This window comes from Peromyscus californicus, unplaced genomic scaffold, assembly GCF_007827085.1.
Source record: "Peromyscus californicus insignis strain IS unplaced genomic scaffold, ASM782708v3 Scaffold_7__1_contigs__length_154581171, whole genome shotgun sequence".
Classification (NCBI taxonomy): Eukaryota; Metazoa; Chordata; class Mammalia; order Rodentia; family Cricetidae; genus Peromyscus; species Peromyscus californicus.
Genome location: NW_026294595.1, coordinates 87,283,045 through 87,308,549, shown reverse-complemented (window position 1 = coordinate 87,308,549; position 25,505 = coordinate 87,283,045). Strand labels below are relative to the sequence as shown.

The 25,505-nt window shown below is 40.7% G+C and overlaps 1 protein-coding gene across 4 annotated transcripts in view; it reads left to right on the top strand.

The window, feature by feature from the left end:
- Ryr3 (ryanodine receptor 3) overlaps window positions 1-25,505 on the top strand; it is a 521,392-nt gene that overhangs the window by 204,096 nt on the left and 291,791 nt on the right. For all 4 annotated transcript variants that reach the window (XM_052725780.1, XM_052725779.1, XM_052725782.1 and 1 more), the window contains exons 4-5: window positions 18,312-18,386; window positions 21,181-21,259. In XM_052725780.1, coding sequence (XP_052581740.1) covers window positions 18,312-18,386; window positions 21,181-21,259 — 154 coding nt within the window. The remainder of the gene's footprint in view (window positions 1-18,311; window positions 18,387-21,180; window positions 21,260-25,505) is intronic.

Here is a 25,505-nt window from a genome sequence, read left to right as displayed (position 1 = left end):
TAAAACGTATTTATTAAACTTTAAGAGAGGATAAAAAGAAGAATTTGGGTATCTGAGCTTTTTATAGTACATTGATATGTTTTCATGAGAGATTTTGCAGAATTCAAGATAAGTAATTGATATGGCAGAGTGGGTGCTAAGATAAGTTATAGAAACAGGATTCTGCATCAGGAGGAATCATAACTGTAAATTGTTGGATATGTGGATTTAAGGGCAATATTTTCTAATGCTCGCTTACCTTTTACCAGTAAAGCACACTTGGAATTCAAGGAACCCTAAGAGAATAGAAACCCTTCCATTTATTTATTAGACAATTTCTTTGATCATGTAATTCATTTTTTAATAGCTACCAGAGTTTAAATTATATATTTGCAGAGAGAACTGGTTGAACTAGAGAAAAGAGCTTGCTTCTGTTTTGTGAAAGATTAGCAAAAACACCAATTTGGATATTTGAGTAAACAAAATTTATCTTAATGCCAGAGAGTCCCTGATCCCAGTGGGGCACTGGAATTTTCATTCGAGTAGGAACCTGGGGCAAGTGTCCCACTCACCAATTACTACTGTCTGGCTGGAGAACATGTAAGGATCTGAAGTGATGAAGTAAAATAGTAGGAAGAAGGCAGAAATAAAGACTAGAAGGTCTAGAGGACCGGGGTGGGGGGGTGTAAATGACCCCTGTTCTCCAGAGGCTAGCTAGTATAGCTGTTCGAAAAGATGGAAGCTGACAGTATGTGCTTCTTTCTTTAGCTGTTGTTCCTTTCAGGCTTGGGCTTGGGATACATGGGGGAAACAGGGGGTGTCAAGACAGACTGAAGCTTTGTTCCAAAGATGATAATTAAAAATGGGCCTGGGGAGTTTGCTTCAGAAGACCCTTCCCTGACTGACTTGCCTAAGTCCTGCTCTCTGGGTGTGGGAGGGGCAGGAGATGGAAATTCATGGTGGGCCTGCTCCTAAATATTGCTGTTTTCATATCTTTGCTATGAGGAAATTGAGCAGAACATACTGCTTTTCTGTGTATTTATCTCGATTGTTTTCTAAAATTATGACTTGTTTTTAAAATTTTTCAGAGCTCTTTTTTTAAGTGCCGAAATTTCCAGATTTTATTTTATTTTTTTATGGGTACAGATAACTCAGCTGTGATTGCTGGGTCAGCCACGCAGAGGAGGCTATGGTGTTGACTTTCTAAAATAGAATGTTTCACTCTGCTCTGCAGTCCATAGTGCAGCTGCAGAGGATAGAGAGACGCCTCGGCCCAGCATCCTGAACAACTATGTCTCCACTCTTTGCTACCCTGGCAACTTTACATTTTATTTTCCCCATGGGGGTTTTTTCCATGCCAGCTTAGTGAAGATTATCTCCAAATGCTGATCCAAGTTTAGAATTTACCTGAATTTCAGAATTAATGATCCAGTGCCTCAAATGCATACATATTCTTTGAGCCTAGAAATGGGCCCAATAACTTCTGTACCAGCATGAACTATGGCCTCCTAACACTGGGGGATAGAGAGGGGATAACAAACAGCATGACATATCAAAACCTTTTGCTCTGCTCTTATCAATTTTGTGGTTAGTCTTGACTCCACACTTATATACAGCATCTTGTCGTGATGGACATAAGCCCAGGAATGATTTTGGAAACCTCAGAGCAGTATAGATACCAGAAGTGGTAACTCTGTGACCCAAGACATTTGACCTCCAGTTGCCAAGTGGATGAACAACTGCTATTTCTCAATCCATCGTTACTTCTAGACATCTGTTTGGACAGGTGTCATAGGTGTAGAAACAAAGGTACAATGCAGGATTTATTAGCTGTTTTCAGTCTCCGTCAGCAGGAGAAACAGTAGCTCTGTAATATTCCCAGGCTTATTCCAAAAGACAGTGTCAATTGAACCTACTATAGTATCAAATGGACCTCCCACCCTTCTTTCCTAACCCTAATCTTCTCCTATAACACAAATCCTCTCTGGCCGCTTGTCTCTTCCTTCATGTGGAGCCACTGAGACTATGCTGACTTCACCTATAACTGTATTGATTTTATCTGTAGTTTTTATTAGATTTTATTAGATTCTGCTGCTCCCAGGGCACTGGAGAATAGCCAATTCATAGAACTAAATCCTTGATCCTATCAGGTCCAACTCTAACTGGTTTCTTGCTTCTTCTAATATTTTACTTGTAGGAATTTCAAATGCTGTACGATTCTGCCAGTCCATTTTGTCAGCCAGTTCATAATTATGTACTTTTCTCTAAATATATTAACTTCATTTTAATGCTTTTCACAAATGTGGATAGTTTTAGTGCATAATAGATATCACCCAACATGTAGATAGATGGCATTTCTCAACTTGTCCCCTTGCATAAAAGGAATGTGTTTATGTCTATCTTCTTTCATTTATTGGACTCTGGTATCAAAACATAATTCTAGCAAAAGAAAAACAACCTGTTTTATGTTTATTTTTCATAATCTATGTTTACTTTAACAATAAGTTCCTTTAGTCCCTCCTTCTGAAGAACGACATTTTGATTGCTGTATCTTAGGAAATATGTCAAAATAATCAAAAGATTTCCATATTTTACATCTCCCATTTATGTTCAATAACGTTTACTTCAATTTTTCCTCATATTTCAGTATAACACATAGGTACATCCAGCCCAGATGATCGTGTTTTTTACATACATACAGATATGCGACCCTCCAGAGCAAAAGGCATCAGTGTATATAAGATTGCTTTATATGCATAAACTTGATCCAGGAAGAGGAGCTTCAGGCTAAATCCAGAATTTTATTTTCTTACACACCCCAGGGGTTCCTAAGCAGGAACCTGCTGAGTCAGATTCTGTGACATCGCTAGTGTTCCTGTATCTCCTGAAGCAAGGTCCAGCTGGCATCAGACCATTTAGTTTGTAGCCCTTGAGACCTTGCACAGCATTCTGTAGAAGCTGGAGCTCCTGCAGTATTAAGGATTGGCTTAACAGAAACACATATCCACATTAAGAGACAAGCTATGTCACCATGTTAACAAAATCAGTGTCAAGACCAAAGAACTATCCAGTGTTCTCTCCCATCCTAAATAGCCTTTCTAATTACAACCTTATTCTAATTTACATCCTTATTTTATAATCTAGTGATTCAAAAATAACTTCCATTTGGGGTTAGCATAATTTGAAGAACACTGCTACAAGATTTTGCTTCGAAACTCAAATGTTCACCACGGTGACCATTTTTTACAATACAACATCCTCTGATGGATCAGTATCATCTTACATTCTTATACCTCTTAAGATGTATTCCAAAGTATGAGTATCATTTTATCTTAGATTTCCAGATGCTCTCTGTTTGATCCAAGCAAGCATGTCTTTTTAAGATTGAGATTGGGGAAGATTTGGTCTAATCAGAAAAGCTACCTAACTCCTTAGTAACAGTATAAGACTTTATTTGTGTAAAGAACATGGATTTATCATTCACGGTAATGAATAAAATATTTGTCTGGGCTCCATTTTTTCCACACCTTGTTTAAATATGAAAACCTAGCGGGGCAATGGTGGCACATGCCTTTAATCCCAGCACTCAGAAGGCAGAGGCAGGTGGATCTCTGTGAGTTTGAGGCCAGTCTGGGCTACAGAGTGAGTTCCAGGATAGGCTCCAAAACTACACAGAGAAACCCTGTCTCAAAAAACAAACAAAATATGAAAACCTAATAAGACATTTTTTTTCAATAGCAGACATCCTGTGGTCCATAGTTGTGCTACACTATGTTATATTCCTCCGTTCACATAATAAAAAGCACTTCCATGGTCCTTTCCATCTTCCGGTTTCCTGGCAAGGCCTTCTAGGGTGTCAAGGAAGACTTCCTTTCTTGATCCTTCAAGCTGCATACACAGCTCTTGGTGTATCCTGGCAATGGGGTGGTGATATTAATACAATAACTAGGAATAGCCTGCCTCATTCCAGTCTGTCCATCTTTCTCTCTGGTTCTGCTTCTCCTTGAGGGCTGCCTACTCACTACTGCTTTCAGACTACATGTGATTTGCTCTTTGAGTTCCTGGAGGAAGAAGTATTGATGCAATGCTCCTTTTGATATCAAGTTTTATAACATTGCATTACTCGTAACCACAAAGCTCACCGAGGAACAACTGAACAACTGACTTGGTTTTTCCCTATCCATTGAAAAGGGCCAATGGAAAAAAACAACAAAAACAAACAAATAAACAAAAAGGCAAACGAATATAACTGAGTTTTCGTTTCATTAACCTTATAGAATTTCCAAATCTGAATGATGTTCCACCTAAATTGTGAGCAATGGTATTTACGAGGTGGTCTCCCCCTGCCCCCCGCCCCCCGAACTTTGTGAGAACTCCACTTAAAATGCTTTTCTTGCCTTGCAACAAAGCTTGCTCTGAGGCCTCGTGACTTTGGGGAAGTCAGGTTTCGCTATCAGCCCGGTATGTTATCCTCTCCCTGTCAGTTTGATAAATTCCCTTTCTACACAATGGGGAGAAAGTAGATCAGACGGTACGTGTTCTATTCGGGTCCCGGCTTCCATTCACAGATGTAAAGGAGAATTGTTTTTAAAATGAGGCTTTTTTCTCACTGACAGAAGGGCTAGGTGGTGAGAGGAACACCTGACCCTAGACTAGGTCTCTGGAAGGTGGGCTTTTTTTTTAGAGCAGCCAGTGAAAGGACTGCCCAAGCATTAAATTATTTACAACTCTGCGAGATACCAACTCTGCAGACATGGACAGAAGTGGAGTAGTATAGCTGAGGGTGCATAATTTTGAGTAAGGCATACCTTGAAGGCCTGGGGACCTGTAAGACACAGAAGCCAGAGTGACATCATAAGATCAGAGGTGACTGATTCCAGTATTGGGAGGAGTATGTGTCAAAGAAGAAATGATGCCACTCCCCTAACTCCATCTCCATCTAGGTTCTGAGGAGTACAGAGGTGAGGAGCAAGGCCCAAATTGTATAGGAGGCAGTTAGAGAAGTATCCAGGTGACTGCTAATGCTGTGAGGATGTGTGGATCATAGGTAACTAAGGGAGGGTTGAAACTCTTCCTCTGTCAAGGCTGGGTTGCCTTGAGCCCTTACCACACATAGATCTTTGTAGTAGAGCTATGTGTCTTTTCATGTGTCACATGTTTGGCAACAGAAGTAAGACAGTGGCAAAGAGGTTATAATATCAGTTCTAAAATTATAAAAGCCATGAGGAAGCAATGATATTTGTTTTCTGCATCTATAAAGTTCTGGAGAAACATTAGGAAGTCCATCATGGGTCCCACAGGATGCTTCTGAGAGTACACTACTTACCAATTGCTAAGTGCCATGCCAATTCCATAGATAAAGAGTCCTGAATGACTGAGGAAGTTCCAGAAGTGTGGATCTTGAGCATGACTGTGGATCAGTTACCCCAAGGATCGCTCTAGGGGTGCAGCTTGGTGTAGAACATTTACCTGACGTGCATGAAGATCTGTGTTCAAACCTTAGTATCTACATGTTTCCCCATTCAAACAAGAATTGACATGAAAGATAGGCCCACTACAGACAAAAGAAATCAAAATCTCAGGAAAGTGGCCCACTTTTTTGTGTTGTGGGTTTCTTTTCTTGTTTTGTTTTCTTGCAAAGTTCTTTTATGGGGCTGCTTCTCCATAATGAACCCACAAGGGGTTCAGAAGAATGGTGCCCTCAAAACAGCACCTGGTCCTGATGCAGAAGCTAAGCATCAGAATCATCTGCAGACCCCATGTACACAGAGCTCAGAGAATGGGTTTCACCACCTAATGTCATTTCCTGTACTCCTGGAAGAACTCAAGCTGTTTTGCTTAGGGATATAAAGTTGGCTTTAGGCACATTTCATGGATGTAGAGAAAGCAGTGTGAATTCATCTTTATACAGCAAGATCACAGTGGGGCCAGTACAATGGGGACAGAAGGATGAGAAAATAAAGGAGGACAGTCGTTTCACAGAGGACACTTAGAAAAGATAAGGTAAATGGTAGCTTTAAGAACTTCAGAAGAGAAAGGGACAGAGTCAGACAGCAAATTATGGCCATTTTGAGGTGCTTTTGAATACACATAGATAGAGGTACTTACACCCAGTAACTGTCTGCTAGTAGTAGGTGCTTTCTCCTATTTTTAAATCTATCCATGTCTGGGATAAACAGTAATATTTTAGTAGAGAGAAATAATAGAGATAATGTGAAAGTTTTCATTTCATGGTACTCTGACCATATTAGGTTCTTGGTAGGAAATATTGGTTATACATCAAATTTGTTAAAAAAAGAAATTATTGGACAAAGTTCCTGGTCCTGACCCTGTATGGCACTGGCCCACTATTTCACCAGCAATCTGAGTATAAGTAGTTCAAGTAAGAACTAGAGCAGAGACTGAAAAAAAATCAGGCTGACAGGTCCTTTTATGTGAAGAATGAACTTGATGCTGTCTAGTTCTAAGAAATCTGTTAGATATGGAAGAAAGGGGAAAATTAATTCTAATAAAAAAGTAATTGGCTCATTTCTTTCCAAAGTACACTTGTCATCGGTCTAAATGTCACTAATACCTTGACAAATAGCCTGTCAGTTTGTTCTTTTAAAGGTGCCATAAGAAGAGCTGTGTGCTAGAGCTGCCATTCTGGCAGCCCACTTTCCCCATGGCAGGGATGCTCCAAGAAAAGAGTGACATCATCTCAGAAAAGCCACCCCCAAGCAGCCACCTGCTCACCCTTGGTGGAGGATACACAACTTTCTGCTTCGGGTGCAGTGCTTATCACATCTCAGGCCTAGCAGGGACTGCAATGCCATTTCACCAGCCACAGTAGCTCAAGAAAGGGCACAGGGAAATGCCTGCATAAATCTACAGCAATGCTCAGAAGTCAAAAACTTTTGTCAGCTTTGGGAGTTTAACCCATGGCTTCCTATGCAATAAGTGTATCACCATGCTTTCACCAACTAAAACGTGCTTTTGAAGATTTGGAGGGAAGAAGGTTCTTTGGTTGTCTTTAGCCATGCCATTGGGGTTTAAGAGTACAACACCCTCAGTGTCTGTGCTACTGGTGTTATATTTAGGAAGTAGTCTCCTGTGCCAATACACTCAAGACTACTTCCTATTTTCTCTTCTATCATGTTCAGTGTAGCTGGATTTATGTTGAGGTCTTTGATCCACTTGGACTTGAGTTTTGTGCATGGCAATAGATATGGATCTATTTGCAATCTTCTATATGTTAACATCCAGTTATGCCAGCACCATTTGTTGAAGATGCTTTCTTTTTCCATTGTAGAATTTTGGCTTCTTTGTCAAAAATCATGTATTCATAGGTGTGTGGATTAATGTCAGGGTCTTTAATTCGATTCCATTGGTCCACATGTCGGTTTTTATGCCAGTACCAAGCTGTTTTTATTACTGTAGCTCTATAGTAGAGCTTTAGGTCAGGGATGGTAATACCTCCAGAAATGCATGAGCTGGCTTTTTGGAGCCCGGTACCTATGGTAGGACACCTTGCACAGCCTTGATGCTGGGGGAGGGGCTTGGATCTGCCTATACTGAATGTACCAGACTCTGCTGACTCCCCATGTGAGGCCTTACCTTGTTGGAAGAGCGAATCTGTGATTGGTTGGGGGGAGGGAAGCCTGAAGGTGTGGGAGGAGGAAAGGGGGGGGGGTATGTGGTTGGTATGTAAAAATGAATAAAAATTTCCTTAATAAAAAAAATTTAAAAAGAGTACAACACCCAGGAACTCTTCTTTCTCAAGAAGAACATTTTGTTTCAGAGAAAGAACCAACTTTGTCTCCACAGCAGCAGTACTAGTCTCTAAATGACCCAAGCCAATTTATCCTTACCCAATGGACCACATCCAAGTGTAGTAGACACCAGGAAGGCATCCTGGAAGAGCCTACATCACACTGTGTGTGTTTCTGTACCCAATGACAAGTGTACTTTGGAAAGAAATGAGCCAGTTACTTTCATATTAGAATATTTTCTCTCCTTTTCTTTCACAACCATATTTCATGACAATAATGACCCAGAAGTCTCAGTTTCTTAAATTAGACTCTAGCCTTTGACTCTATTGTCCTAGAATACTTTCATCAGATTATAAAATTAATGAGATGAACTAAATGCTTGGACCACTTCTCATCCAGGAGAAATCATCCTAGCTACTCCCAAAAGGAAAGGTTGGCTGGGTTCAATAAATCATAAAGCAGGAGAATGGTGAATGTGGCATATACTGGCAGGCATGAGTCTGGGAATATTGTTGAATTTGTTTAGCAGTGAAATGCATGGATTTAAAAAAATAAAGGAGGTCAGAGGAAAACAGCCTCTCTGCACTGTCTTCAGGGCCTTTTCTGTGCTGTGATATAAAGTGACAGTGAGAGGACAGCCTTGAATGTGGGAGGTGAGGTTCCCTAGGATCACAGTCACCCTGCTGCCCTGAGGACAACAGCTTAGAAGCAGATAGAATAGTGATGACCACCATAGACCTTCTGCCACTATATGCAACATTCATTTTAACTCAAGGTGGATTGTGTCCTAAGAGTTCCTCAACATCAGCTAACTTCAAGTGAGAGTGTCATAAACACTGGATTCAGGAAACTGGGGGTGTTGGGTGCTGTAACTTCTTCCTCTTTTCAGAACTTCCTTAAAATTCTGTTTCATAATTTGGGTTTTTATTGATATCCCAAGATACCAATAGAATGTGAAGGCCTTCTCTCAAGTAGATTTGTCTAAAGAGATAGTACTGCCAGGCAGTGGTGGCATACGCCTTTAATCCCAGCCTCATGAGGCAGAAGCAGGATCTCTGTGAGTTTGAGGCCAGCCTGGTCTGTAGAGCGAGTTCCAGGACAGGCTCCAAAGCTACACAGAGAAACCCTGTTTCCAAAATAACCAAAAAAAAAAAAAAAAAAAGGAGTGCTGCTCGGCTGAGCTGCCCAACATGCATGTGAAGGACTTCTCAGGGAGGAAACTCTGGGATTCCATCCCATTGATTCTGCAGCCAGCGTCTCAGGAGTCTGGTTCTAGACTCATAATCAACTGTAATGAGTAGAAAATCAAAGCGTCAAATTACAAGTGGATGCCTTATTCTCATGTCACATTTTGGTATTTTGTTGTTTTTTGGGAGGGATTTTTGTTTTGTTTTGTTTTTTTGGTTTTTGAGACAGGGTTTCTCTGTGTAGCTTTGCACCTTTCCTGGATCTCATTCTGTAGACCAGGCTGGCCTCGAACTCACAAATATCTGCCTGCCTCTGCCTCCCAAGTGCTGGGATTAAAGGCATGCGCCACCACCGCCTGGCCTCATGTCACATTTTAATTCTCCACAGCAGAGAGCTTTAGAGGGAAAGAGGATGTTTCCCCAGCCCAGGAAATACAGGCTTTGGCAGCTACATAGCTGAGCAGTAGGTCTGACCCAAAACAGTGGAGAAGAATGTTTAAGTAACTTATTTTTCGATTCCCACAGTTCATGTGGACTTAAGATAGAATTATGATACCTGTAGAATTCCTGTTGAATTCCTGTTGTCTCATTTGCTGGCTCTGGCTCCTAATCATGGGCCTTATTAACCTGTGGTTGTGGTCCTCCTGTCTCTGAGATGTGCTGTTTGAATTCCAGTGTGTCTTAACAAAGTCTGTCTTTCACTGGAACTAGAGAGGAAAAATTGTCCCTATTTGTAGCCATTCACAGTCCAAGACGTACCTGAAAAGTCACATTGGTTCCTTTTTATATCCTCAGAGCTGAAGAGGTATTGCCCACCCTTATCTGTCTATCCCTCACAGAAGAGTAGCTTGTTGGATTGAAGTCTTGGGAGTTTGGTCAGACTTGGTGGTCCTCAAGCCTGCAGCTGTAGGGAAAGACAGATCTGACATCTGCTAACTGCACAAGGTAGTCTTGAGAAGCACGGAATTGTGGAGAACCAAGTCCCCAGAGACCAGAGTGATATCCAAAGAGAGGAAGCTACAGATTCAGAGGTGATAATGGGCTAGGGACCCATGCATGATGTGGACACCCCACAGCAAGTGATTTTTCCCCCATAGAATCTGGAGCTGAGACTCAGGAAATGATAAAAGTAAGAGTTTAGGTGTCTTAAATAGAGACTTCCTCTCTGAGATTTTCTTGTAACATCAGATTGGAGGACAATACTCTAGGGCCAGTGTCTACAAGCACAGACTAGCAGTGTGCCCTGTAGCACGAATCTTAAAAGGTCTTATTAATAAAACAAACCCAGAGCCAGGTATTGGGGTGAATTTTGAAAGATCACAGAGACAAAACAGGCAACAGCTAACCTCACCTCGCCAACTTCTCAGCCAATCCTGTTTACTCAAACTGGAAGGCTCTGAGTCCTCATTCAAAATGAATCTCAGCTGAACTGCTGCTAAAAGCCTAAAAGCTTAGCCAGGCTCTAGTTCCTGGTCCTCATGCCTTATATACCTTTCTACTTTCTGCCATCACTTCCTGAGATTAAAGGCATGTGTCACCATGCCTGGCTGTTTCCAGTGTGGCTTTGAACTCACAGAGATCCAGACAGATCTCTGCCTTCAGAATGCTAGGATTAAAGGTATGTGTGCCACCATTTTCTGGCCTCTATATCTAGTGGCTGTTCTGTTCTCTGACCCCAGATAAGTTTATTAAGGTGCACAATATATTGGGGAACATAGTATCACCACAGTACCCCATTCTGCCTCTCAGATAGACTGAGTCATCCTACTGAGGATCCTGGTAAATAAACTGCACCCTTGAGCAACTGAAAGCTTAATGAACAAAGTACATTTGTGGAAGTCCATCTCTTTAAATGCACACATCATGTTGTCTCCCACACACACATATGCATTTTATTGAGATGATGATGTGGTAAGTGTTAAAGATTTAGAGCCAGGATAAGCTGCAATAGTTCTACATCCATGCAAGTGGCTATTTCATTGGGGGGGGGTGTACACATGTGTGTGTACATATGTGAATGTTCATGTGTGGGTGAGTACTTGTACGTGCAGGTGAACATGCATGTGTGTGCATGCATATTCATGTGTGGGTACATATATGTATCTGCAGGTATATATGCATGTGTGTACATGTGGATGCCAGTTCATGAATAGATGAGTATGTGTGTGCAGGTGTACACACACATGTGTGTAAGCACATGTACATACATTTGGAGGCCAGAGGAAAACCTTGGTGTTGTTCCTCAGATGCTATCTACCATTAATTAATTAATTGCCTTATTTATTTCTTGACAAGAATTCTCTCACTGTACCTGAAGTGCTCCAGGCAGGTTATGCTGATTGTCTAGCAAACCCCAGATCTCCACCTGCCTCAGGCTCCCAGCACTGAGATTACAAGCATTCCATGCCACACCCAGCATGTTTTATGTGGATTCTGGAGATCAAACTCAGGTCCTTGTGCTTGCAAAGCAAGCATTTGGCTGCCTAAGCCATCTTCAGTGTCCATATTTCACTTTTACAGATTTTCTTATCATTCCCTTGTATATACAAGTAGTGGCTGAAGGTGTTTGCTTTCTGCACCTTGTCACAATGGTGTATCATAAACATTTTCTGTTTCTACCTTCCCCTGGTGAATTCAGCCTTTAACGGTTGCAGGCTAGAACATCCAAAAGAATTCGCGTGATTTAATAGATAGTATTTCTGTTGCATATTTATATTCTTGCCAGGTTTGCTTTTGTTTGATTGTGACCATTCCAAGGCCCTTGCCACAGCTATGTGCATACGTTCCTGCTCCTTTTGAATTATTCCCAGAAGTAAAATTACTATAGCAAGGGTTATGGACTTCTTTATGGCTCTTTTTATATACTACCATATTGCCTTGCAAAAGGGCTATACTGGGTACCACCTTACACAGGCTTGCATCAGCTAAACTACAGTTCACACAGCATTTTCCCTCTTATTTTGACGCATTTTGTAGATATAGCCAAGATCATATAATTGCAATTTCTTTCATTGCTAAAAGAAATAAAAAGGTTTCCATATGTTTTCATTTATTCTGATAGCTATCATTTATTCATAGCTTTTGCCTACGTCTTTAGTTGAGGCTTGGTTTTCTGCCACATTTCAGTGAGACATGAACCCCTTTGTCATTGTGATACAAGGTCTTTGTGTGGTCTATTAAGTGTTTCAGTTTCCATTTTTCTGGTTTGGTTACAGTCATATCTGCTTTTTGTTTCCTTTGAATGTCTGTGCTACTTGAGAGCATCAACAAAGGATGTAGACTATTGTATTACATGCTAGTTGTTCTGTAATTTAATTTTAAAGTGGAATATTTAATTCTCCTACTATCCATGATCTGATGTTCTTATCCTCTCACTGGCCAATGCTGAATGTCTCTCTGACTTGCTAGCCACATACAGGAGACATGACTTAATCCTGCCTCTCTCCTGTACAGGAACTGCCTCCTTGTAGACTATGATTCATGCTGTCAGATCTTTATGGACTGCCTGTGCCTGCCATACGCTTCTTCCTGAATCTGGTGCAGAGTGAATTCGACAATTTTGCTTAAAAGTATTTTGTAAAAGTTCCTTTTCAGAAAAAAAAAGTTCCTTTTCAGAAGCAAACTTTCTTATTGTTCATATTTCAGCACTAATTTCATTAACAATTTTGTTGAACTCCAAACTACCCTCTTAATCTTAATTGAAACCACACAGAATCTGTAAGTGACATTTCAGGGAATAAACAATTCACAAATTTTACTTTTCCCACTAGGTGTACCAAAGTGTACCTTTCCATTTCATCAAATCTGAAATTTTATCCAATAATTTCTCTTGTTTCTCCTTAAAGTTTCTACTTTTGTAAGTAGACTATAAAAATCTTAATTTATAACAGTCATGGGTTGAGCCTTTCATGGTGGAATAGCTGAACTGGCTGACTCTGCTAGGTTACCTGCTTGAGCTTATTCCTGCTTATTCATTTTGAATATTTAGCTGATTCACTCTCATTGTCCTGTGATTAAAAGGCACCATTATTATTTAGCTCTCTTGTATCTAGTGAAATTCATACCATACTGTGCAAAAGCCCCTACTGTGTCCTGCAATCTTCTAGAGAGATGTTCTTTCTTTTACAGCCTGAGTAGTACCAAAGTGAGATGTGGGATAAGCAAGGAAGAGAAAATCAAAGCAGGCACATCCAGAAACAGCCACACACTACAAGGTCTTCTGGGATCATAGCCCTCAGAGTGTGGCAGGTCACATTAGATTCAGCAGGGAGCCATCCTGGGGTCTTGGAATGCTTCTTAGGGCCTAGGAGCCCCCAATGTAGAAATGAGCATTTCAAACCACAGGATAAGTCAGCTTAGAGATACAGCAGTCTTAACATATTGGTATCTGGCTAGAAGGTAAGCCTCCACAGCTGTGATTTCTGGTCTACCTTCATTGTTCTCTGGAAGCTACAAAAACAAATGTCAATACTGAAAACTAGTCTTGAATTATAGGTGAGACGATTGAATTGAGAGTCTAGTAACATATTCCTACTCTAGACATAGAACCAGGACTCTTTAACAGCTTTTCCCTGTTGTTCCCCCACAATATAAGGTGACTCTAAGAGCATCCTTCCGCCAGCAATGACATTCAAGGACACTCATGGCAGGGATAGGACTACCACCCAAAGAAAGTCTCACAGCCTTGAGATGTGAACACTGCCCCACGAACAGCTATGTGTATCTCTTATGTAAGATGTGACTCTTTCCTGAGATACTAGTCCAGGGTTCATATCAAAAGAGTTAGTAGAATTTGTTCTTAGCCCCAAGTTTAGATTCCAACCCAAATGTTCAAGGCAACTATGAGAAGCTTGTTGAGTTCTCTATGCCTCTTCTTTCTGATATGCAAAATGGAAACCCGAGGGCCATATCTACTGATTATTTACTCATTCATTTAGGAAATATTTGGTGAGTGTCTCCAATTCATCTGATACTCATTGAAATAACAGAGACACAGCATTTTAGTTTGAATGTTCATGGAGATTACTTTATTTTTGGAGAAGGAAGAACAGATACAGAACAAAATTAACTTAGCAATTCACATCAGCTACTAATAAAACAGAAGACCATGATGGAGGAAGACTACCTTCTGGTAAAGAATGATAATAGGCGACTTCTCTAATGAGATATGTTGGGGTAGAAATTAATATAAGGTAGAAGTTGGTTGTGAGAACATTGGAAGTACATTCTGGGGAGAGTGAAACACATGTGCAAAGGCCCTGTGGTAGGAGCAAGGTTATCTGAAAAGTACAGAGCAGTCAGTATGGCTAGAGCAGAAGCAATGGGAAATGTGTTTCTGGTAGTTGAAGTCAGAGAGGTGTAAGGGAGCCAACTCAGGTAGAGTAATGTTTGACAACTTAAAATCAGCGAGCAAAATCTAGCCTGTAACCTTTGTTTGTACAGTGTGCTAGGGTAAAAATGGTGTCTAAACTTTGAACAGATTCCTTTAAAAACTATGTGAGGTGTGACTGGTAATTTTAAGACAGAGGTCACAGAACTTAACATAGTCACTGTGTGGGTGCTCAGAGAAAGATTTCCCATCCTAATGCAGAGAATTAGAAGGTACAGTGGGAGCATTGTGCTTCTAACTTGATAGCAAGCCACTGAAGGGTTTGTAGCAAAAAAACAAAGATGTGGTTTACAGCTTTGGAAAGGGTGGCTCTGACTGCCACATTAACCCACAACTTACTTAGCAGGCACATTTGAAGTTTGTTACCATAGGATAGATGAGACACAAAGCAGTCTCGGAGACTAGGAGCAGTGGGTGGCCGAGTGGTTGCCTGAAGAATGTTTTTAAAGGTAATACCAATAGTTGTTTTAGATTGGACGACAGAAAGGAATAAAGAATGATACCCCTCCAAAGTTTGGCTTGCTCACTCCCTGTCAACCGTGTGAAAGAAGCCGAATGAGAGAACGATCATTTCTGCCCCTCAGGGCTTGATCCCTCTGTTTATCTACCTCTGACTTCCCTTTCTAAGGTACAATTTTGACTGTGACATCATCCTTTCCTAAACTACTACAGTGTTTATGGCTGTGGGACAGTGAACAAATGAGTCTTGGTCCTGCATAGCCTGACCAGTGTGTCTCTGTCCCCAACTTATCCACCTGTCCCTGTCCATGGGCATACGGGCACTAACTATTAGATAGCTGTGAATGTTCAAGTGTGACTCACACTTCCTACTTCCAGGACACAGTTGACCTGTGTTGGCATCTCTTTCTTACCATTTGTATGCCAGCAGCCCGTAGTTGGTCTACCTGTTCAATAGAGCCATTCCCTAATACATGCTCCTTACCATCTTGGTCTATTCAAAACTCTGTGCTTCACTTGTTTAATATGCATGCTGTTTCTATATGTCACATGATTTTATTTTTGTCTAAGTTTCATCTCCTCTGCCACACTACAGAAAAGGCAATACTGTGGTGCATGGTTAAATACCCTTTGTGAAGTCCAGACTCTGCACTTGGGACCTGTATGACTTTGAGCAAGTTATTTAATCTAATTGTCAGTTCACATGGCTGTAAAATGGGTGTGATTATGATTGCATCACTAGTTAATATTGCGTGAGATGTTTCATGTGTACCACTCTGTGTTATGTGCCTACTATAGGGTTTGAGCTAATTAGATCCCAGCTATATGAGCCCCATGAAAGATGTCTCTGTATCTCTTCCCACTGGTGACTTGTGTAATCACTATGCACACATTAGAAAAATGAGATTAAGATCTGTTGTTAACCCAAGTGTATATGGTACTATCATATCAACTGTGAAACATAAGGCAATCTAACCTCTTCAGGTACCAAATTCCTCCCATATGAAATTTGACATTCATTGCTACCTTGAAAGATCATCATGGGAATGGGCTGTGATAGTATGTAAAGCACTGGATGCATGTATAGCATGTGCTCCATAGCAGCAAATTATAATAGTAACAGAAGGCTTCTCTTCCATTCTAGCACCAGAGCCATCCATTCCCCTAATAATAATTCTCAAAATTTTGACCTTAGACCAGCGGCATCCCTATCACTTAGACCTTGTTAGAAATGCAGATTCTTGGGCCAGCCCCAGGCCTACTGAAAGTTGGGACCTGGTGATTCTGATATCCCCCAGCATCTACAAACTACTGTTTTATATGAGAAAGAAGCTAGAATGTGAGACTCCAAGGGTCTGCAGAGCAAAATTACATTCAATTCCAATGGGCATTTAAATTCCTTTCTTTCTCTGGTGGCATCATAATGAAAGACTTGAGGTCCCATCAATGCTTCTAGAAGTATCAGAGAAGAGCAGCCCAAGTCACTCTGGGATACTGCTTAGAGTCAGCAACTCTTGACTCCCAATAATTACGGAGCTGGTGGGAACACAGAAGAATTAGAAAAGAGTAGAACCCAGGGTTGATAGTAGGACATCTAATTCAGTCAGTTGTTCACCGCAGAAGTATGCATATATAATATAAGCCATTGGAAACATCAGTTAAGTTGTAAGGATACAGGCTCATAGAGACAATTCCATCTAGACAGACAAGATGTAAAATGATTTAGTACATCTAATTTTAATGTAAGGTGTTGACACATTTGTAAATACAGCTGAAGTTAGTGCAAATGATTTCATGAAATTTGGAAATATTGTGAAGAGCAGTGTAATCTTACATGGTATTAAAATCTGAGAACACTTAAATATCTCTATAGGAGGGGGGTGAGCACAGCCACGTTTATATTTAGTTATCAGCCTCTTTTCAACATACCACATTTGTCTTTTTTTTTTTTTCTCTCTTTAGACTCATTGTACGACATGGTGGAAAAATCTCTTTGACAGAGCAATTCTGCTAATCCAAACAGAATTGAAATGAAATCACTCATAGCTTATTATCCAGACCTCTGTTTCTCTCTCCACCACCTGCTTCTTGTCCTCTACATTGCTCGTTGCCATGCCTGGAGGGGACAGGATGGGTAGGATAAAAGTGCAGACAGTGCCTTGGGCAGCCAGTCTGCAACTCTGGAAAGAATGGGATGCATAAAAGATGCTTTTGGACTACAGAAGCAAAATGCTAAAATTCCTCTTGATATTGGTCCAGGAAAGATGGCTTGGGGAGTAATGTATTTGCTGTGCAGAACTTGAGTTCAGACCCCCAATACCACATGAAATCCAAGCATTGCAGCATGCACCTGTAATCTCAGCACTAGGAGGAAGAGACAGGAGGTCCCAGGAGGTTTTTACCTAGCCAGCCAACTGGTCAGGTTCAAAGAAAGACCCTGTCTTTAAAAAAAAAAAGGGGGGGGTGAAAGGTAAGTAGAAGGACAACCCATGGCTACTTTTGGCCTTCACATGCACAAGCATGGGCAATTACACACACACACACACACACACACACACACACACACACACACACACACACACACACACACATACACATATCTTGGTAGGTATCTCAGACTTTGGAGTCTCTTTTGGTCCATGTATGAGGAGGACCAAGCCTGTTAGCAGCAAATGTCTTCTTTTAAAAGAGTGTGTGTTTAAAAAAAAATGTGTTACCTGGGGATAGATTAGCATGATGTCAAGAGAATTAGATTGGTACCAAAACAATGTTTTCAATTGCTAATTTCAGCTGACCGTTCTTCATACCCACTTGTCCCACTGGGAAGTTGTGCTTTAGTTATACAGCATATGTTGTTCATTTCAGGTGGCTTGATTTCCTTTGGGCCATCTCATCTTCTCTGACCTCCCTCTCTACTGTTTGAGCAAAATGGATGTGCAGAGGGAGGCGGAGAGGATTGTCACATGGGTCTCTCCACTAAGGGGACTATTTCTGCAGGACTAGTTACTCTTTGAAAGTCCTGGGTTTCAGAGCCATCCCTGGTTGGTGAGATCTGTGTAAAAAGGACCATTTGAGTTGGATGGGCAGAAAGCACAAGTGCCCAGAATTGAACAAAAGACTGCAGGACCCAAGGTGCACATTGATGCTCGCCCACCATGTTGCCCTTCTGCACTAGACTGTAGTTACTTCACACTTGTTTCTCTCTCATCCCGGATGCTTCTGAGAAGTTCAAAGGAAGGTAAGAAGAGTGTACCTCATTTACATGCTTCCGGTGTAGGACAGCTCTGGGTTTCTGCTCATCCCAGGCAGCGGCCATTTCTGAGGAGAGCAGCAGGCCTTGCTGCCCTCTCCCAAGGATGCCGCATGGCTATGCTCACAAAGTCTTCTTTTGCCCATTGGCTGGACACTTGCTTCATGAATGAATTCTTTGGGAGTTTTGCCATGGTTGTTTTTCTTAGAATCTGCATCCCAAATCGTTCGTGTTGATTTTCTGCCAAGGAAGCCACAGCTGATATGTGCTGACAGTTTTCTTTCTCATTCCCACAGGCAGCACAAGGGGGTGGCCACAGGACCCTGCTCTATGGTCATGCAATTCTCCTGCGGCACTCTTTCAGTGGAATGGTAAGCACATGGAGATGACAGCTTTCACCATTCATGAGAAAGAAAGGATGAGCACTGAGAGCAGTTCAGAATATAAATAATTCAGTCCATTGTTGTCTTCCTATCACTTCCCTCCAATTCCAGGGATTTATGTTTACTGAGTGTGTGTCCTATTCAGTGAGAAAAGAATCATTCCCTTTCTTTAAACTTCACTGAGCCTAACCCCACCAAGGACAGTACATTGACATGCTAGATACCCAGTAAACATTTCTCAAATGCATAACTGATCAAATGAACTGTGGAATAACTGATTTATTTAGTGTACAAATAAAACAAGTCAAATGGGATTTGTGTGACATTTCTCTACTTGTACACAGCTAAAGAAATGGAATGATGTCCAGGGCCTTCAGTCCTGGAACAATTTGAAGGTGTTATGCTAACCCAGTGACAGGAAGAAGACAATAGATGAGGCAATCACAGAACACTGGTCCAGGCTATACCAATCAGGGATTCGAAACCAAAATATTAGAGTGGTGATAATTCAGCCTCACTTGGAAAGCAAAAGCTTGGAAAGAAAAGTATGCAAACTTTAATGAGTATAACTTGCAAAATGCATACACTCCTGATGTTTTGCAAGGAGTTATTGCAAATATTGTGATGTTGATCTAGGATAATATGAGCTGACTCTGATAGTATTTGCTCTCAGCTCCTACATATATAATTCTTGAACACTATTGGTGTAAGGAAGATTGTTCATCATTTTCTAGCCCTAATAAAGCTGATATACTAACTGTGCAAACATGAGAGCCTCAGTGCAGACCCCATCACCCACTGCAGAGGTTGGCATGACAGCATGTGATCCTACCAGTGGGAAGAGAGGATGGGAATCGTTGATTTTTCACACATCTACAGGTTCTCTACGCAAAGTTCTTCTTGAAGCTTGGACTACCAAACTGGAGCATGATCAGCAGCTACTTCTTAAATAATTGATTTGCTGCAGCAGATTTTGTCTGAGCACTGGTGAGAAGTGGACCTTTCAGACCGAACACTTGTCTACTTTAGTACTTCATGACCAAAGACAAAACAAAACTGGCCAGCTGTATCTGAGTATTGAGGCAGGTTTGAATGGGGAGACCTATTCCTGGCAATCTCTGGAAATGAGAGGTGATCACCTTTTAGAACCTGTTGCTATTGAGAAGGCAAATGAGACCTTAAAGTATGTTTTTCTGCCTAGATAGAAATAGTGTACCTCCCATGGCTCTCAAACTCAGGCTAGCAGCCTGGTAGAGAGGCAAAAAAAAAAAAAAAAAAAAGCTCACTCCCAATTAATGTAAACGCTACACTGGCTTTTTTTTTAAGTAGGTTTGGTATAAAGCCTATAAAATAAAACTTTTTTAATGCAACCATTTTCCTGCTGCTTGCAGAGCGCGAGAGGTCTGCCTGTACTTATTTTCCTCCTACTCTAATTCCAACCTACACCTCGGCGCCATCAGCAAGAGGCAAAGAAGGGGCCCTCAGTTTATTTCCTTTATTAAACTGTTTTAAAAATCATTTTCAAAGTTTCACCTGCATATATGTTGTCATAACCCACAAAAAAGGATAGATGTTATTTTGAGAGGTTTAAAAATTCAGGATTTAAAAAAAAAAAAAAGCAACTACTAGCAGCTGACAAGGCAGCATGGACAGGGGAAATCCTGTATGGTCCCATCCCCCAGATCAGTGGTTCTCAACCTGGGGATCGAATGGCCCTTTCACAGGGGTTACCTAAGACCATAGGAAAACACAGATATTTACCTTCTGATTCATAAGAGTAGAAAAATTATAGTTATTAAGTGGCAACAGAAATAATTTTATGGTTGGGTGTCACCACACTATGAGGAGCTTTATTAAAGGGTCACAGCACTGGGAAGGTTGAGAACCATTGCCCTATGGCTGCTGAGAGAGGGAGAAACCATCTGCTCAAGGAACAAGGTCCCACATAGGCTATCCAACCTCAAGTGATCAGCCCTGGACACGTGGACCCAGTAGATTGTATATACGTATGTGAATGTGTGTGTGCATACATATGTATATATGTGTAACAAAAATAATAGAAGTCATGAGTTTGGGAGGCCACCTGGAAGGAGTTGGGAGGGGAGGGGCCAGGACTGAAGTAGATGCAGTGCTTATGTATGAAGTTTTCAAGAAAAATGTTAAATTTGAAGAAATGGGGGATTATCTGATTTCTCAGCTTCTCCCACCCACCTTACTTATCCAAGCACAATATTATTATTCCAATGTAATTCATTCCAGTCATATGCTACACATTTAAGTTTTGTGTATATGTCAACTGTACAAATGTGCTATTTTCTGTGACTTCTTGGCCCAACATCTTATAAAAATAAAGTTATGTGCTATATGCACATTCTTTATCAGTACTCTTAGTGGTACAATACTCCACAAAACAGGAGAACCAAAGTTGATCTAGCCACTTCTTTACTGCTGGTCATTGATGTTCCATTTGTATTGTTCTCAAGTTCAAGTTAAAAGTTTCTCAGAGTGATTTTGAGCTAAAGCATATGAAATATTTCAATTTTATTCTATATAGAGTCCTAGACATTACTAGATAATCAGATAAGAATGTCTTTGTGGCTTTACATTTAAAACAAAAAACATTTTCCAAAAGTATGATGTCCATTAACTTTCCAATGAGGGAGAAGACTGAGCATATTTCATAGTAGCTGATTTTTTTTTTCAATTAATGGGAAGCTAACTAGTGGTGGTACTAGGACCTGATAGAAGGATATGACTCCTAGCATCTGCTCTTGTTCCACAGTATCTAACATGCTTGACCACATCAAGATCCCAGACAGATAAACTTGCCTTTGACGTAGGTCTGCGGGAACACGCCACAGGTAAGTTGTCATCCCTAGCTTCAGCCCGTGGGATCTTGTGCTAAGGACTTTTTTTTTTGAGACGGTTTCTCTTTGCACCTTTCCTGGAACTCACTCTGTAGCCCAGGCTGGCCTTGAACTCACAGAGATCCGCCTGCCTCTGCCTCCCGAGTGCTGGGATTAAAGGTGTGCGCCACCACCACCTGGCAGCTAAGGACTTTTGAGAAAGAAGCTGGATATGTTACTCATTTGGAATTCCACATCAGCAAGGTCAAAAAAGATAACACTGATAAAAGAAATGTGAGGATAATTCAAGGAAGGATGTATGAAACATGAAAACATGAAGTCTAAGGCACGATGGCAGAAGCCTGGGTACTGGAAAGTGTTTTAATGGCTTACTACTAGAAATAGACAGTTTAGTTCGTAAGAACTGTAGATACTGAGTAGCTGCTAAGAAAACATGTAAAAGTAACTTCATTAGTGCTTCATAGTGAAATATGAAATATGTCTAGATTAGAGAAGTGAGCCCTTTGTATTCTGCAAACAAGCCATTCCCAAGTCAGTTTCCCTAAGGTCAGCCAGTGATGCCCACCAGCCTCAATTTTGGCATTCCAATGTATCTCCCATATAATTATGGTATATTTTTCTATAAATTTACTAAAGTTTTATCTGTAGTATTTTAAGCAAAAACCTATCTCTGTAAGTAGAGAAATGGGTTTTTTTTGCCATAAAGTATATAACAACAACAACGATTATCAAATAATTGAGAAAATGATAAAGAATTGTCAATATATTAGATCTAAACTTAAAACTTTTGTGATAGAATTAGTTCAAAGAGAGGTTTTTTTCCCTTAAATTTCACACTAAATAATCCAATGTCATTTGTCTTCTACAAAGCATCAAATACATTGGAAACCACTTCCATTTTGTGTGTATGTATGTATGTGAATAAAGTTATTTGTCAGATGTGGTACGTGCCTCTGATCCTGATGCTAGGGAGTCTGAGAAAGAAGAATCATAAGTTCAAGGTCAGCCTGGGCTACTTAGTAGGTTTAAGGCCAGTCTAAGCTATATAGCAAGTCCCTGTAGAAGTCAGTACTAAGAAAGGTGGTTGCCCACCACAACCGGCGCAGTGGTGGCGCACGCCTTTAATCCCAGCACTCGGGAGGCAGAGCCAGGCGGATCTCTGTGAGTTCGAGGCCAGCCTGGGCTACCAAGTGAGTCCCAGGAAAGGCGCAAAGCTACACAGAGAAACCCTGTCTCGAAAAACCAAAAAAAAAAAAAAATAAAATAAAATAAAATAAAAAATAAAAAATAAAATAAGAAAGGTGGTTGCCCAAGCCAGGAGGGACTTGGTCCTGCCTCAACTGAATGTACCAGGCTTAGCTATCCCCCGATGAGAGAACTTACCCTGTTGGAGAAGGAGATGGGGGGAGAGGTGGGGGAGAACAGGAGGAGGGATGAGAGGGAGATCTGTTGTTGATATGTAAAATGAATTTTAAAAATTTAATTAAAAAAAAGAAAGAAAGGTGGTTGCCAAGATGACAGCAACTCTTCAGGAATCCAGAAATGAAGGACAGAGGCCCAGGAAAACTATCTACAAATATGTAAGAAGTTACACTATCAAGAAAGTACCAGTTTCCTGGGGGCTGTTTTGAAGGCAAACAGAGAAGTGGATAGAAGTTGAAATGAGACATATTTTACCTCAGTGAAGGAAAATGCTTTGTAATATCTGCAGAGGAATGGCTCGCCAGGGAATGTAGCGTGTTCCCTGTGTCTGGAAACATGTATAGACAGTCTGATCATCTGTCAAGCACATTGCATATAGAATTTCTGTTCCAGGTAGAGTTTGGGCTATTACCATTAGGAATACTATTAGAAAGTGTGGTCGAAAGCAACAGAAACTGATTTTGGTGGGTTTAAGTGGAGCAGGATTTGCTGGAAGGATACTGAGTAGAACGTGGACTAAAAATAGAGCTTCAAAATTAACCAGGCTGTGGAAAGAGATACCAGGGAAGTAAAGTCACTTAGGGAACTACAGAAATTCTGTTTGGAATATAGTCTTTAACGATATGGCATTTCCCCCTAACAGGAGGGGCGTGCCAATGTTCCATCTCCAAAGAAGGACAGAAGGCTATGCTGTTGTTCTAAAATGAGACTGGTGTATCAGTTAAGGGTGCGGATTATCCGACTTTGTGATCATCAGAAAACAATGCAGGAGCCTATCCACCGTGCACCTGCTGTTTCTGTGGCCTGCACCGGGCTGCCCTCTCCTTTTGTACACAGGAGAAGTCAGGGCCTATCTCTGACTGCTGTGAGCTTTTTCCCCCTAAAGGAAGATCACACGTGAATTAGATTTGAGGTTTCTTTGTTTTTACCTTGTGTTTTTCTTCAAGTATAATTTCCTCTAAAATGTTGTCAATCATTGCAAAAAATTACAAATTGAGTGGAATGCCACACGATGAATGTAAGTTGGCCTCTCTCTATAAGCCAGATGCCAATCTTAGAGCATATAATCAGAAGAGTCATATACAGTCCTTCTATTTATAGCAGTGAAATGATGGTGTATTTTCTGAAATCTGCAAAGGAATAGAAAAAGAGCACTTTCTAGTAAAGAGTTCAGGTAATATACCTAATTTACTGTTAGAGCCTCTAATGAAAAGGAGGCAAATAGACTCTCTTACTTATTTCAGAAGTTAGTTTCTGAGCCCCTGAGATCAGAATTAGTAGGAACTTTGGTGACAGCAGACCTAGTAGATGCTTGAGCTGGACCAAGTTCAAAGTGGCTGCTCAGAAGATGATCTGTGTGGACGTGTAGGAAAGAGATGACTGGCTGCATGCAAATTTAGGGTCTGAAGTAATTTGCTTTTCTTTTACCCTTGACCTACTCTGCTCATATTCTCCCTGAGTCAGGAGAATGTACTGGCTTCCGCCAACGACATTCAGGGTTTTATGGGATAAGACCTATCATGAGGGTGAGGGGGTCACATGGAATCCACTGAGATAGAATCCTAGTTCCTTACCCAGCAATTCTGGAAATGTTCTTTAGAAGGCTGCTCCTTAGCTGGGTTGGATGTTGAGGAGAAAGTGTGAAGAAATAGTAGAGGACATTTCATCAATAAGTCTGGATTTTCCCCCTACATACCGATAAATTCTTAGGCTAGATAATCAGTACAACTGAGTTAGTTGCTCAGTTCTGCACACTTTTAAAGTTTTGTTTTGATTCTACTATGTTTACATAGATTTAGAATTTAGAATCATGAGGACAGGATGCTGCAAATGCTGCCCTGCGTTTTGGAGCCAGTGGCCAGCACACCCTAGGAGTTCAGAGAACAGCTCCAAGGACAAGAGATGTGTCAGAGAAGTGTCTCTCTCTATTTTGTGTGTGTCTGTTCATGATGCTCTTCATGCTGGATGCCCTCTAATGGCCCACAGAGTTTATACCAGATAGTCTGATCAATTTTACCTCAAATGTACAAGTCATATTCTTTTGTAATGCATTTTTAAATGTAGTCAAATACCTATACATAATTTTAATAGATAAGTGGCACTTCGATGTTTATTGAAAATATCTGCTCCCTACTCTAGATTCCTGCCTCAGGGACCTGTGTTCAGCTCTTCTAGTATTGCTTGCTACTGTTTATGAAAACTGTGTATATACTGCCATTTCATTGATTCTTTCCGGATTAGGTTTTATCTTTTCACGTCCTGATAAAGTTTAATTCTCACAGTCTACTTTTCACTGTCCTTCTTCCTTGCATTCTCAATCTGTTCATGTTTGTTTTTATGCAAAAACTAAACCAACAACTTCCATTGGTATAACTACTATCACATATTTGTAAATAACCCACATGATATATTATAGTCAGGTTTGTTTTGTCTTCTGTGGCTGAATCATGGATTCACTTCCAAGCTTTCCCACTGACCCAAAAAATGTCCCTGGATTATTAGGATCAGTCACATTATCTCTTCATCTTCTTAGAAATATCCATCATCACCCGAGGACTTCACTTTGCCTCTTCTAGCTTCTGCTGCTTCTTCACTACACCACAGATTACTATTTTATTTCAGCAAACCACACTACACAGTAGCTTTCACAGAAAAGATGCATGCAGGTACCAAATTATCTGAAGGTTTGTTCATCTTAGCTTCATAAGTAATTCATAGTTTAGTTTAATTCTGTATTAAAAGTATTTTTTCTTGGCTTCCTACAGGCTTTTGAGACAAACTGGCTGTTGAGACAAACATGTTCTGATTCCTGATGCTT